At 48.3% G+C, this 12,762-nt stretch overlaps 1 protein-coding gene across 1 annotated transcript; it reads left to right on the top strand.

Annotated features, from left to right (window-relative positions):
- Positions 1–4,236: 4,236 nt before the first annotated feature.
- FOXQ1 (forkhead box Q1) lies at positions 4,237–5,463 on the top strand. Its single transcript, XM_061996053.1, has one exon. The coding sequence runs from the start codon at positions 4,237–4,239 to the stop codon at positions 5,461–5,463; it is 1,227 nt and encodes a 408-aa protein (XP_061852037.1).
- The last annotated feature ends 7,299 nt before the right edge of the window (positions 5,464–12,762 follow it).

Genomic DNA, 12,762 nt, shown 5'->3' with positions numbered 1-12,762 from the left:
GGAATTCACACAGACATGCACTAGGCTTCAGTGATCAAACTCTTCCTCTCACAGTCTAAATTCATTTCCACTAACCTCCTCTCTGACAGCTCCGTCTCTAGCTGGATTTCCTTCAACTATAAAAATATACATAGTGCAATTAGCCAACCTTCAGAGTCTGTAGCTCATTTATGCATGCTAGGCACGTCTCCTGCTGTGAGTAGCCCATCCAAAGAGAACTCTTTGAACTGGTCTGTTGTTGCTCGCATAGTGTATTGCAATGTCCAATTTCATCATTCCTGGCAAGGCAGTACACTCCTGAAGCTTGCTACAGAAGGAAGAGAAGAGATGATGAAGCACTTTGTCCAGCTGGCCTGCCGGACATCTCAGATGTAAAACTAAGCTTGCCTACCGCTAACTATAGGAGCTTCCCAGTCACCAGAGGAAGACCTTTACTGGCCAGTTGTGCTTCTATGATCTTATCAGGAAGCACTCTCTAATCTAGTCGGCTGTCTGGAGGGACAGAAGGCAGAAAAGATGGTGAGAAAGGACTGGATGAAAAAAAAAGATTTAAAACCTTAAAGCAAGACCACACACCTTTGCCCAATGTTTGCTGAAGTGTAAAACCAAATCATGGTTCAAAACACCATGGAGACAACCCAACTGGTTTGACCAAAAATATACCCACAACCACCGGTTTAGCATTTTGCTACAGGAATATTTTGAAGACTTGATAGCTTGAACAAACTGCAAGCACTACAGTGCCCTACCTCCAAACACACATTAGCACATTCATACTATTTCAGAATTAAATGAGTCAACTACTACAGAAAATGGGAATCAAAGTTAGGCGTGTGATTTTCAAGCAACCATTTGCATTTCTCCCCTTTGTCTTTGGCTAGCTACTGTTCTGGGTAGGAAAAGAGGGGGTCATACATCAAAAAAAATCCCGCTCTGCTGCTCTAAAGAGGAAGAGACATTTCATTTCAGAACAAAGAATTAGATTTTTTTTTTTTTAAATTGCTTCACTAGAGGGTTTTGGAGGTTTTTCTTGGGGTGATGGGGGTGGAGTGCTTGGCTTTGCTGTAATACAGCACATCAAAGCGCTTTTGATGTGAAGTTTACTTAACAGAATCAGTTTTTCCGATGATTGTGTTAATCTTTATAAACCTGAAGGCGATACGGTGCCTTTTAAAAAACTATAGCAGGAAAAGACTTGAGGTTACATATACTTTCAGTGGTGAGAGATGAGAGTTGTAGGGCTATTTCGCCACTCCTTACAACTTGGCTCGTTGTTTCACAGACAGCAACAGCAACGGGCTTGACACTGCTCTCACTTGGGCCAGGAAGGCTCTATTTAAACCATGCACAGCCCTTCACATAAGCACCTTCATGCGTCTTCTCAGGTTAAGAGCCACCACAGGTTTCAAGGGCCTGTTTACAACAGGCACTCTGAGGCAGCAAAGGGGCCTTGAGCCGCGAGGAGAATTAGCGCTGATCTTAGAAAGGCTCCCTGCTCCCAGCCATTAATAGCTATCTTTGTAATCGTATTATTTTGAGCACAAGCTTCTGTCCCCTCTTAAATCTTGCAAAACCAGCTTTGCCATCCACTCCTAGTCTTGAAGTACGGCAGTGAAAAAGCTTCTGTTATGTCTGACGTGTTTACCTACAGCATTTGAATGACTTTTTAAGTTCTTTGAATAAAGATAAGAGACAATGTGTACATTTTCCACACAAATAGTGGAACGGTAATAAAATAAACATCAAAGGTAAGCTAGCGAATCATCGCTACTTCACTGCTATTTACAACAAAAGCAGGAAGAGGAAAAAACCTACCCTCGCCATTGGCATCACCTTAGAAAATACAAGTTTTGGAAGGAATTATAGCTTTTTCCCATACTCTTAAACACAAACATTGGCACCTACAGCTAACGCAATGCTTTACTAAAAGATCTCGGTTTACATTCCATAGAGACAACAACAACAAGAAACCAAGAGAGGTCTCCCTCCTCTTATTTTTCTCTTTCTGAAACACCAGCTTTTCTGAACTGGTACAGCTTTGGTGAGAATGGGAAGACATCAAACCTATTAATGTATTAATTTAGCAAGAGTTCAACCAGAAGGACAGAAGAACCTCTCCTTGTTCAGTGTTGCCTACTATTTAAGACTCACGCGAGCTGAGGAAACAGCAAAGCTTTGAAACAAAATGCAGGTGTGTGGGAGAATGTGTATTCTATTCAAGAGAGATTGAGAGAGAAGGTAGTGCGCTTTGTTTCCTCTGTTAGTCTTTTAAACTTGCCTTTTTTCATATTCCTCTCCAAGAGCCAGACCACACCAGCCTAGTCCTAACCAAAGTGACTCTGCATTAAGTACTTATTCTAAAATACAGTCCGATTTAGAAAGACTGCTTTCGGAAAATATGGAGCAATCCACCTCTTACCCCAGGACACAAAATTCAAAGTGTACATATGAGAAATAAAACATAAGCATCCCACTAGATTTCTGCTGATGTTTTTGTTTTGTTATTGTTTTGCAGACGCCAGCACTACTCCTGTATAAAGGCAAATGATGTTTTGCAACTAACTTTGAACAGCAAACAGGATGGGACCAAACAGGAGTTTTCAGAGAAGCTAGTACCGAACAGCCCTCTTCATCAAGTTGTCCTGCCTAGCATACTGCTGAAGGAGGCAAAACCTCTGAAAGAGGATAAGACCCTGACAACTTAAACCTAAAATGCCCCAAAAAATCTTGACTAATTTTTCTAGAAAGGAAAGTATCTAGGTAAAATTACAGAATAGTTTTTGCCCCAGGTTTTACTGAAAGTTTGTAGATACATAATGTGCAATAAAAAATGTTAAAGCAAAATCATTATTTGGAAAAAAAAAACCAACACAATAAAATATTTTATTGGAGAGTGGCAGTTACAACAGAAAGGTTACAAACATCTCAAAGAGATCAAGCTACGCCACTACTTCCACATTAACACACTTAAAACTGAGGTTATGTTTTTGATCGATTCTCCCATAGCAAAAGCCCAGAGCATCGCCTACGTGTTTCCATTTTACCCCCACACCAGGTATGCTTACGACAGAAGCAAAGAGGGGCCAGGATCGAAAGGACTTTGTCAGGCTACATAAATCATTAGGAATTCACAACTGCAAAGTCGTGTATTATTTTCCAACAGGTTGTTGAGCTGTCACATTACACCTTGTTGTTATATACGGCGCTATTAAAATAAATCACTGCATGTAACAGGTTCTGCTCTGCCACCTATAAGTCATTCTGCATGTTACACCTGGGAGGCGGGCCCGGCTCTGCGAAGTCGTGCTGAACTGCGGCTTCATTCGAAATACCCGGGAAGGGGAGGGGCCTTGGCATGAGAAAATACAAACAAGTTTCGTAAAATAACTTTCCAACAAGACCTCGCTGTCATCTCAGCTAATTGCGGCTCTGATATGGCTTATTAGCACATACCCACCTTTGCTACCTTGCTTCTCCACCCACCACCCTTTCAGATCTTTGTCCTGGCCCCGCCTCTCGCCGGCGTTATAATGGGCTGGTCTGAAAGTGGTGGAGAGACACAGAACCACAGGGGAAGAGAGAGATAATGACAATAACACTAATAACCTTAATAACCCGGCTGCTGTCCGCGCCGCAGCGAAGAGCCAGCCCGGCGTCCCGGTACTGACGGGCGCCGAAGCCGCAGAGCGAGGAGTAACGCCGACGTCTCTCCGCAGCTTCTCCCCGCGCCCGAGGAGCGCCGGACGTTAACAGCGGCTGAGCCCCAAGGGAGAACGGGGCTCGGGGCACGCACAGAGAAGCCGGCTCCAGTAGCCGCCCGCCCGCCCGCTCGCACCGGCTTCGCGGGGTCCGCCTCGCCCCTCTGCCCCATGGATCTGCGGGCGTAAAGAGACAGAAGGACAGAAGGGGGGGGGGGCGGAAAGAGACCGAGCTCCCCAGCGGGGGAGAAGGAGTTGGACGCCGGAGGAAGCGCCCCGTCTCCCGTCTCACCGCCGAGGGCAGTAGGGCACCGTCGCCTGTCCCCGGCGTCCAGCGGCGGGGAAGCAGCTGACCCCCCGCCACCGGCCCCCCTGCCTGCCGCCGCGGAGCTGTCCGAGCCGGCGCGGGGGGCAGGCACGCGCCCTCCCCGGGTCGCCTCACCGTCCCCCGCCGCCCTCGAGGCCGCGCCGAGGGGCGGGGGTCGCGCCCGCGCAGCGGAGCCGCGGCGTGCGGGGGGGGGGCTGCCGCGCCGCCGCCATGAAGCTGGAGGTGTTCTCGCAGCACTACGAGGACAAGCTGAGCGCCGGCAGCGACCAGGAAGGCAGCGGCTCCCTCTCCCCTGTGCCGGCCGAGAGCGAGCTGGGGTCGGACGGCGACTGTGCCGCCAATAGTCCAGGCGGCGGGGCCGGGCGGCCGGGACACCCCCCACCGCCGCCGCCGCCCCCCGCCCCGCAGCCGCCGCCGGCCGAGAGCTCCAAGGGGAAGCCCTACACGCGGCGGCCAAAGCCGCCCTACTCCTACATCGCGCTGATCGCCATGGCCATCCGCGACTCGGCCGGCGGCCGCCTGACCCTGGCCGAGATCAACGACTACCTGATGAGCCGCTTCCCCTTCTTCCGTGGCGCCTACACCGGCTGGCGCAACTCGGTGCGCCACAACCTCTCCCTCAACGACTGCTTCGTCAAGGTGCTGCGCGACCCAGCGCGGCCCTGGGGCAAGGACAACTACTGGATGCTCAACCCTAGCAGCGAATACACCTTCGCCGACGGTGTCTTCCGCCGCCGCCGCAAGCGCCTCAGCCGCGCCGCCCCGCCGCCGCAGCCCGCACGGCCCGCCGCCGCTCCACCGCCGCCGCCGCAGGAGGCGGCCGGGGCGGGTGCCGCGTCCCCCGGCGGCTCCCCGCGGTGCTGCTGCTCCTCCTCGCCCTGCCACTGCGCCCTGCCGAGCGCCGCCGCCAAGGAAGCAGCGACGGCGGGGGGCGGCGGGGCGGCGGCGGGTGGCGGTGCCGCCAAGTTCTCCAGCTCCTTCGCCATCGAGAGCCTCCTCCGGCGGCCGGCGGGGCCCCGCGCCGCCCCGCAGCCGCCGCCGCACGCCCGCCTGCTCTGGCCGCCGCCACCCGCGCCCCCGCACCTGCTGCCCGGCCCCTACCCGCTGCTCCCATTCCCACCTGCCGCCCCGCAGCCCCCGCCCGCCGCCGCTGCCACCATCTACGGCGGCGGCCTCCTGCAGCTCTGCGCCTACGGGCTGGGCGAGCCGCCGCCGCTGCTGCTGGGGGGCGGGCGGCAAGCGCTGGCCCAGGGCGAGCCGCCGCCGGGTGAACGGCCGCGGGCGCCACTCTTCTCCGTCGCGCTCCCCAAGGGCGGGCGAGGGCCGCCGCCCGGACCCCCATTCTACGGGCCCCTTCGCCTGGCCGCGCCGCTGCAGCCCGCGGCGGGAAGCTCGGCCCCGTTCCAGCCGTACGCCGTGGAGACCCCCCTGGCTTAATGGAGCCCCCCCTCCTCCCCTGCGAGGGGCCTGCCCGGGGAGGCGGGGAGGGGGAAACGAGGAGGCTCTGGATCCCGCACTTTAACTCCAGAGGCGACGGAAGCCTCCAAGCAAAAGCCTCGGTGACTGTGCCTTAGTGAAATGACAATGGATTGAACTTAAACCAAAAAAACACACAAAAAAAAAAGAAACAAAAAAAAAAACCACCAAGCCAAAACGACTGTCGTTTTGGACATAGCCATGAGCCTCAAGTGCTTCTTACTGTTCGTTGAGACTACTTGACTTCAGCCATTCCCTCGCCGCCTCCTTTCTGTCCCCGCGCCTCTTGCCCTCCAAACCGCGGGCAGCGGGGCCGGGGATGTCCCCAGGGCGGTGGCAGCGGGCGGGGGATGCGCTGCGTGTGCATCGGGGAGGGCGAGGGGGGTGGGGGGAGACCGGGAGCGCCTGCCGGGAGGCGCGGGGAGACAGAAGGGGAGGGGGCCGGGGGCTGCTCTGGAGCTGTAGGTCTGTACTGCAAAGCGATGCATCACTGTGCCAAAAGAAACCTTTTCTCCTGTCCGGCAACTAGCATTTCGTGGGAAGGGAGGACATTAAATTATTTATAAAAGGAGTGTTTTTAACACAAAGAGAGTGAAGCTTTTTTTAATTAATTAATTATTGTTCGGGGGTGGGAGGGTGGGAGAGGGGAAGAGGCTCAAAGAAATGCCGGGCATTGTCTCCTGTGCTGGTTGGCATTGTACGTTTAAGGCCAAGACCACCACTACTGGAAAGAGAAGAGTCTTTTTTTCCCCCCATATTTCAGTTTTGTGTTTGTGTAGAATCATAGAATCATAGAATGGTGGGGTTAGAAAGGACCTTTAGAGATCATCTAGTCCACCCCACCGCAGAAGCAGCTATAATATATGTGCGTGTGCATTTTATTTACGCTCAGCCAGCATGGGGGTTTTTTTCTTCTTTTTTTTCCTGCTTTCTCCTCTCCCCCGAATAAAAAGCTACCCCTTAAATAAAGATGGTAGTAGGAGCAGAGCGTGTCACCTTTGCAAGCATAGAGGGAAGGGCAGGCTGCCGGTGGGTGGGGGCTTGGCCGAGCAGCACCCGGGATGCGGGGGCAGCCGCGCTGCCCGCCCTGCCCTCCTCATCCCTCCCGGCGGGGAGAGCTGCAGCCTGCCGATCCACCCTGTTTTGACCACGGGAGGTCAGAGAAGTTCTCCTCTTGGGCTGCCGCCAGGTTGGGAAATCCTCTTCAATTCCTCGAGTCAAATCAGGTTTCCCCTCTGGTGCTGAGCCCTGCAGAAGGGCAGACAGGTTTACAGGCTGGCTGCTCCTGCAGAATTCCTCAGCGTCTGCCTGCCTTTTTAATTTCACACACACACACCTTTTTTCTTTCTTCTTTTTTTTTTCTTCTTTTCCCTCCCCACCCCACCCCCCCCCCCCCCTTCCCGAAGAACAGCAGATGAAATGTCATCCTGTTGTCACCTCTCGGTCTAAAGAAATCTCACTTCAGGAAAGTCGTTGGCACGAGTGAGCTCCAGGTCCACTGTCACCTGCGGCGGGTGAAACCTCGGTAGAATGAAAGCTATTGCCTATTTGTTGGTAATAAAATGTTTAGACACGTTGCCTTCTCCCCCCGCGTGCAATGTTAAAGCTGCTTCGTATTGTTAGAAATTATAAGGAAAGCCTCGGGACGACTGAAAGGGAAAAAGGAAAGAATGGGGTTTTAACTGCCCGTGGTACTGAATTACCGTGTAGTGGCATCTCCGAACTCCAAGAGTTTTAAACAAACGCCGAAATGGTAATTCTGGACTCGCTTCATCGTTTGTTTGTTTTAATTAAAAACAAACAAACAAATCCCAAGAGGATGAAACGGACTGGCTTTTCTTCCCCTGCAAGTCTTTTATAAGCCCAGATCACCTAATCAAACTAAGACAAAAAAAAAAAATTGGGCGTTGCTTGATTGAGGGGTTTTTTTTCTAATTACTTCTATTTCAGACCCTGGACTTTCTCCCCCACCTTCTCTTACCTCACCCCTGAATAGCTTCTATCCTAGTCGCAAAAAAATTATGCCGAATAGCGAAGGTGTGTTGGGAAAGAAAAGCTTCAAACAAAACATTCTTCAGCCGAAAATGCCGACTCGTTTCAATAAAGCTCAAGCAGATTTCACGGCATGTTTAGCTCAGACCATAACATTCATCAGAACGTTGCGAGCGATTAATGACTAATGTATGAAGTAATCCAGCCCTTGAAGGAATTGGTTTTTTATGTACACACGCGCATGCACACACACACACACACCCGCACGCTATTGCGACATCGTTCTGCCTTCACGGTTCTGTTCAAATATTAATCTACCCTTTCCTCTAGCTTGTATTTTAACGTATGTTTCTTTATAGGAGTTCACATGAGCCGTCAGGATACAACTGCCGGTATCTTTCGGTTTTGTCGATCTGCAATGCTCATATTTCGGGGGTGTGTTAAAAGCAGCTTGATGGGAAGTGGAATTTGGTCGTGTGTTTGATCGGATGTACGTAAGGGCGAACAGGGACGAATGCGTGTCTAAACGTCGGCTTAATAGGATGACATTCGGCTTTTTACTTTCAGAAAAGTCCCCTTTTCATAAAAACACCGCTCAGCATTAAAAAGAGGAGGAAAAAAAATAGAAGCCCCCAGAGTTCGAGACGTGCCTTGTTAGTAAGTTTTCGTCTTCTATGATTTTTGTACATGTCGGCAAACGTGGGTCAGCAGTATAGGATGAGAGCTACCTGTGTCCTCGCCGTCCTTTCCCAGTGCCCGTTCGGATGTGCTGGGATGGGGATTTGGGAGAACCTCGCGGAACTCGGGCAAGGCAGAGGCGGAGGCAAGCGGGCAGGGCGGGAGCCCGCTCTGCGACAGGGCTGAGGGCTGCCCCTTCCTGAAGGGTCGCATCTTCTCCTCCTTCTCCCGTCTGAGCATCATCTTCTCTGAAAAGGCAAGGGACGGATTTCTTCTTGTTGAAGTTTGGGTGGAGATAGCCCCACTGGCGACACTGCTCAGACCATGCCCGCTTAAGAGAGCTGGAGGAATTTGTTCATACGCAAATGAATTTATCAGAGATGGGTAGGGGGGAGAAATAATTGGTTTTTAAATAAAGGCTGTGTCTCGGTTGTCATCCTGCATGACAGAAGTTGCCGCACGCCAGGTCTGCGGGGCCGGAGGGAGGCAGGAGGGCCCTACCCACAGCCCTGGGACCCGGGCCGGAGCTGGTGGAGCGGGGGAGGCCAGCCCCGATATACAGCCATAAATCCGGGCTGTCAGCTGTGACAGACGGCTGGTGAAACACAGCACCTGTCCAAACACTTTCCAGCAGCAGGTAATCAGAGAACCGACACTTTACATTTTTCTGTGGAACAAGCACATTAACCATTTCGCAGACCTTCCCAAAACAGCAGCGTTTGTATGGCTGGGTACTTTGTCTTTCTTAACATCTCATAAATCAGGATGACAGAAGAGAGACAAAGCCTTTCTCCTTTTGATATTTGACACATCAGAAGTAAGGCAATACTTTTGCACCCTGTTCTTTTCAGCTCTAACAATGTCTACATCACCAAGAGTATCTGTGTGTTGTATGGGTGCAGTTTGGCTTACCTGAGAGATTTTTCTATACGCTGTACAGGCAAAAATTATGTCAGCGGCAAAGAAAGCCCATCTGGAACATGGAGCATGAAAATCTGTCCATGTGTATGTGAAAGGATCTGCAAACATCCCATGCGGGCTGCTCCAACCCCTCCACAGTTTCTTTGTGCACTCAGTGGAAACCCCAACCTGTGCAGAATTGCACATGAATTCTGATTCAGACTGGACTCTGGTTTTAACTGTGGTTTTGAAAAGAGAAAGGACTTTCCAAATAAATAGATTTTGTTCCTAAGACCTTTTGTTCATAACTGTTTCATTTCTTGCAGGTTTTGAATGTCTTACTGTACTTTAAAGAGGTGGGAAAAGATCTTACCTGACAATCAAAATATTTTCAACAAACAATGTAGGGGAGGCTACTCCCCATCCTGCTGCCCCTCCATACTAGATAGTGATAATATTAGTTACCTGAATAATATTAATCCTTCCTAAATCTCTTAAAACCTTAACCTACTGAGCTGCATAAACTCCTTCTTTGTGCATTAAGACCAAAATAATAATAAGGAGAGGTTTATGCACTTAATAAATAGCTGCCAAACACAAATTCACAGAAGAAACAGGCCTGCCAAAGTGACCTGTAGATAACAGTTTGTACCTGTTACATAGATTCCATGCAGCAGGATCATGCTGGAATATTGTGCCTCTTCTCCTTTATAGTGGAATCAAAGAGTTTTACTCCTTCACCTTACTGGGGACGGGCCAATAGGGCAGCATTCTGATTCTGTTATTTTCCTATCAGATTAATTAAATCCATTTTTCACTAACCAGATCTGATGAAGCCTGAGACTTGTTTTCAGCTCTTACACTCAAAATGACCCATAAGATGGGAAAAGCAGCCCTTCAATGTCAAGAAGAATTCCACCGAAATCAGTCCTTTTATTCAAGAACCATGTCAGCACAACAGTGCTAACTACAGGACTCAATTCAATACAGACATTCGGTGAAAGCTTCTAGGCAAATGTGAGGCCCTTGATATCAGCTTAATTTCATACCAGATGCTGAGAGGATGGCTGTAATTTTGTTTTGAGATCTTGTCTGCTTTTTTCTGCCTCAAACCTTTTTTTAAAAGGATGATTCTTAGGAGTGGGATGTATCAGACACAGAAAATGCTTAACAAAAAGAAATTTCGCTCTAGAAAAAGGCAAATACAAAGCACCTGGATTCACAGGCCCTTCATCTTTCACATCGTGACTTAAGTAGCCCAAGTTGAAACTTCCTGCACCAGAGCAAGGAGAATGACTGAAGCTCCATATGGAAGAAGGGAGCTTCTGAACTGAAGTCCAGATTTTGCAAAATTCTCTGAGCCGGGAAAGGCATTTCATTTAATAACAGACAAGAGCGTCCCTTTGTTGTGCTAGGCTTTTTGCCTTTTAAGTCTAAAGCAGACATAAAAACAAAGTTGAAATCCACCTCCAGCCAAATTCAAGGCACTAAGCTATGATTTTGGGTGCTTGTATACTGTTGCAACTTTGCCGAGGACTGCAATAGCTCTTTAATGATGGGGTGAATATGGTCCCATCTGTCCTTTAAATCCTGGAGAGGAAACATTTTCCTCTTGAATAAACTCCCCTATCTTCATCGAGACACTCAGAAGTCTTGAGACTAGCTTCAGAAGAGACATCTGTGAAGCCCAAGTACCTCGTCATAAAAATCAGTCAGATAGCTAGAGAGCCTAGTCCTTTCTCAATGTTCAAACCTATATTAACAGAGCATTATTTAGGTTGTATAGATTGACAGCTTCAGAAAGCTAGTAATTTACATAGTCTCCAGCCCTGCATAGTTGCTAAACATTGCTATTGCCTTCAGGAAGTTTTAACCTTAATTCATCCAGATGGACTAGGCCTTTGTCCTCTTTTCCAGAGCCGGAGGGGTGTGTATAAGGAAGGATTGAGAGAGCACACCGTCATAATATTTGTGCTCTTGCACCACAGTATTGTTTTCTTTGTTATGACATGTTTCAAAATTTCAGAGTCCTTTCAAGCAGGATGGCATACTAATAGCCTCCTTTGCTATGGGGAAAAGCAATGCTCCTGTGGGTTCTTTCCTCTCTTTAATTGCAGAGCTGAGAGTAGTCAAGATGGAGCAATACAATTCTGCTCTTCAGTACAATGTCTTGAGAGGAGCGTGTGGGACTTAGGACCAAGAACCATCAGGTAGAAAAACACACGGGAGAAGAAGAAATAGATTGACACCTAATTTTCCAGATTCCACTGTAGCTGTTTCCTGATCGTATCTATTCATCAAGTGCGTGGTTCTAAGCAGTACGTAAGGATTCATAAATGTTTTAATAAGTATAATTTAGATGATTTAGAGTGCAATGGTTCTATTTTAGCTGTGTTTGGACTGCTGCTGTTATTTTAAGTAATAATTTGGTAGTGGAGTAATACTCCAATAACATCTGACAGCCAACTAGTAACACTTCACATATATTGTGTGTTTCATGTTACCCGTACTATTACTAAAGTATTTTTAGTCCCCTGTAGAGAAGCAATGTTAATGAATGTTAATCAAACTGGGCTTAACTGCTAATATTCTGTGGCTCCATGAAGCATCCCAGGCTATCTCACTGGACAGAAGAGTCTTAAGCAAGACTATTTCTGTGAGATTTATTTTATTTTCATAGAACTTTTAGTTACCTGACTTAGAGATCTGAAAGTTTCAACAGAAACATGAGAATCCAATTTCCTAACCTTGTATTTTTAGCAGTAGCTGTTACAAATGGCCAGATAAGCTTCAGTATTACAAGTTGCAGTTGTCAATCTTTCATCAATATTTTGAAAAGATAACTTTCTGTAAGACCTCAGAGGTTACCTATGGCCCTTCAAAACAGACATATGACACCAAACTGTGTATTTCAATACCTTCTACAGAATTTACTGATTCAAAATGTGGTGTCTCACTACAGAAATAGTTTTACCTACATTTCTAATAAGTTTCTATGAAAATGTGGATGTGAGACACTTCTAGAATTTCCCAATTCACTTTCTTTCCAGTGCAGTTTCTCCCAGAAAGCAAGGCAGTGTCTAGAAGCCTGGTTTAAAACATCCTAAACTATGAAGGAGCCCCATGAAAATATGGTTTACTTTGTGAGAAAAGTTAAGTTTCATCACCAGGTAATTAACAGATTTTTAGTATTTGATATTCCTAAGCAATCCTCTTTCACCATCAAATGGCTCTTGCTGCTCCGTGTATTTGACACAGCTGTCTTCAGTATAGTGTTATGTGTTCATTACTCATCCTCATAACACAACACCAAAGTAATTCCCCTCTCTGGCATATACAAGCCTCAATTAGTTGTATGTTATCATCACATTCCCCATTAATCACTTAGCAGAACTGTACAGATAATACAGTGGCAACTTTCTTACTTTTTCCTCATAAGTCAGTCCAGGAAGCCCCCTAGTAGTTTACGGGCTTCTCTGAACTTCTATGGAGCATCTCTTTCTATCTAATCATAAGACATGGCAAAGGCATAACTTTCTGTGTCACAATACCTGGAGTCATGTCAGGTTCTTCCCACACCCCTCAGCTCCAGAAGAAGTAGGTTAAAGAAGGACAAAGAAGGTACAAGTTACCTTCCAAGCAGACAGATTAACACATGACAGCAAAGTACACAGACTGCTGTTACTCAAT

The sequence above is a fragment of the Colius striatus genome, chromosome 4 (genome assembly GCF_028858725.1).
Source record: "Colius striatus isolate bColStr4 chromosome 4, bColStr4.1.hap1, whole genome shotgun sequence".
NCBI lineage: Eukaryota > Metazoa > Chordata > Aves > Coliiformes > Coliidae > Colius > Colius striatus.
Note: the sequence above shows the minus strand (reverse complement) of the source record. Positions and strands in the feature narration are given on the sequence as shown.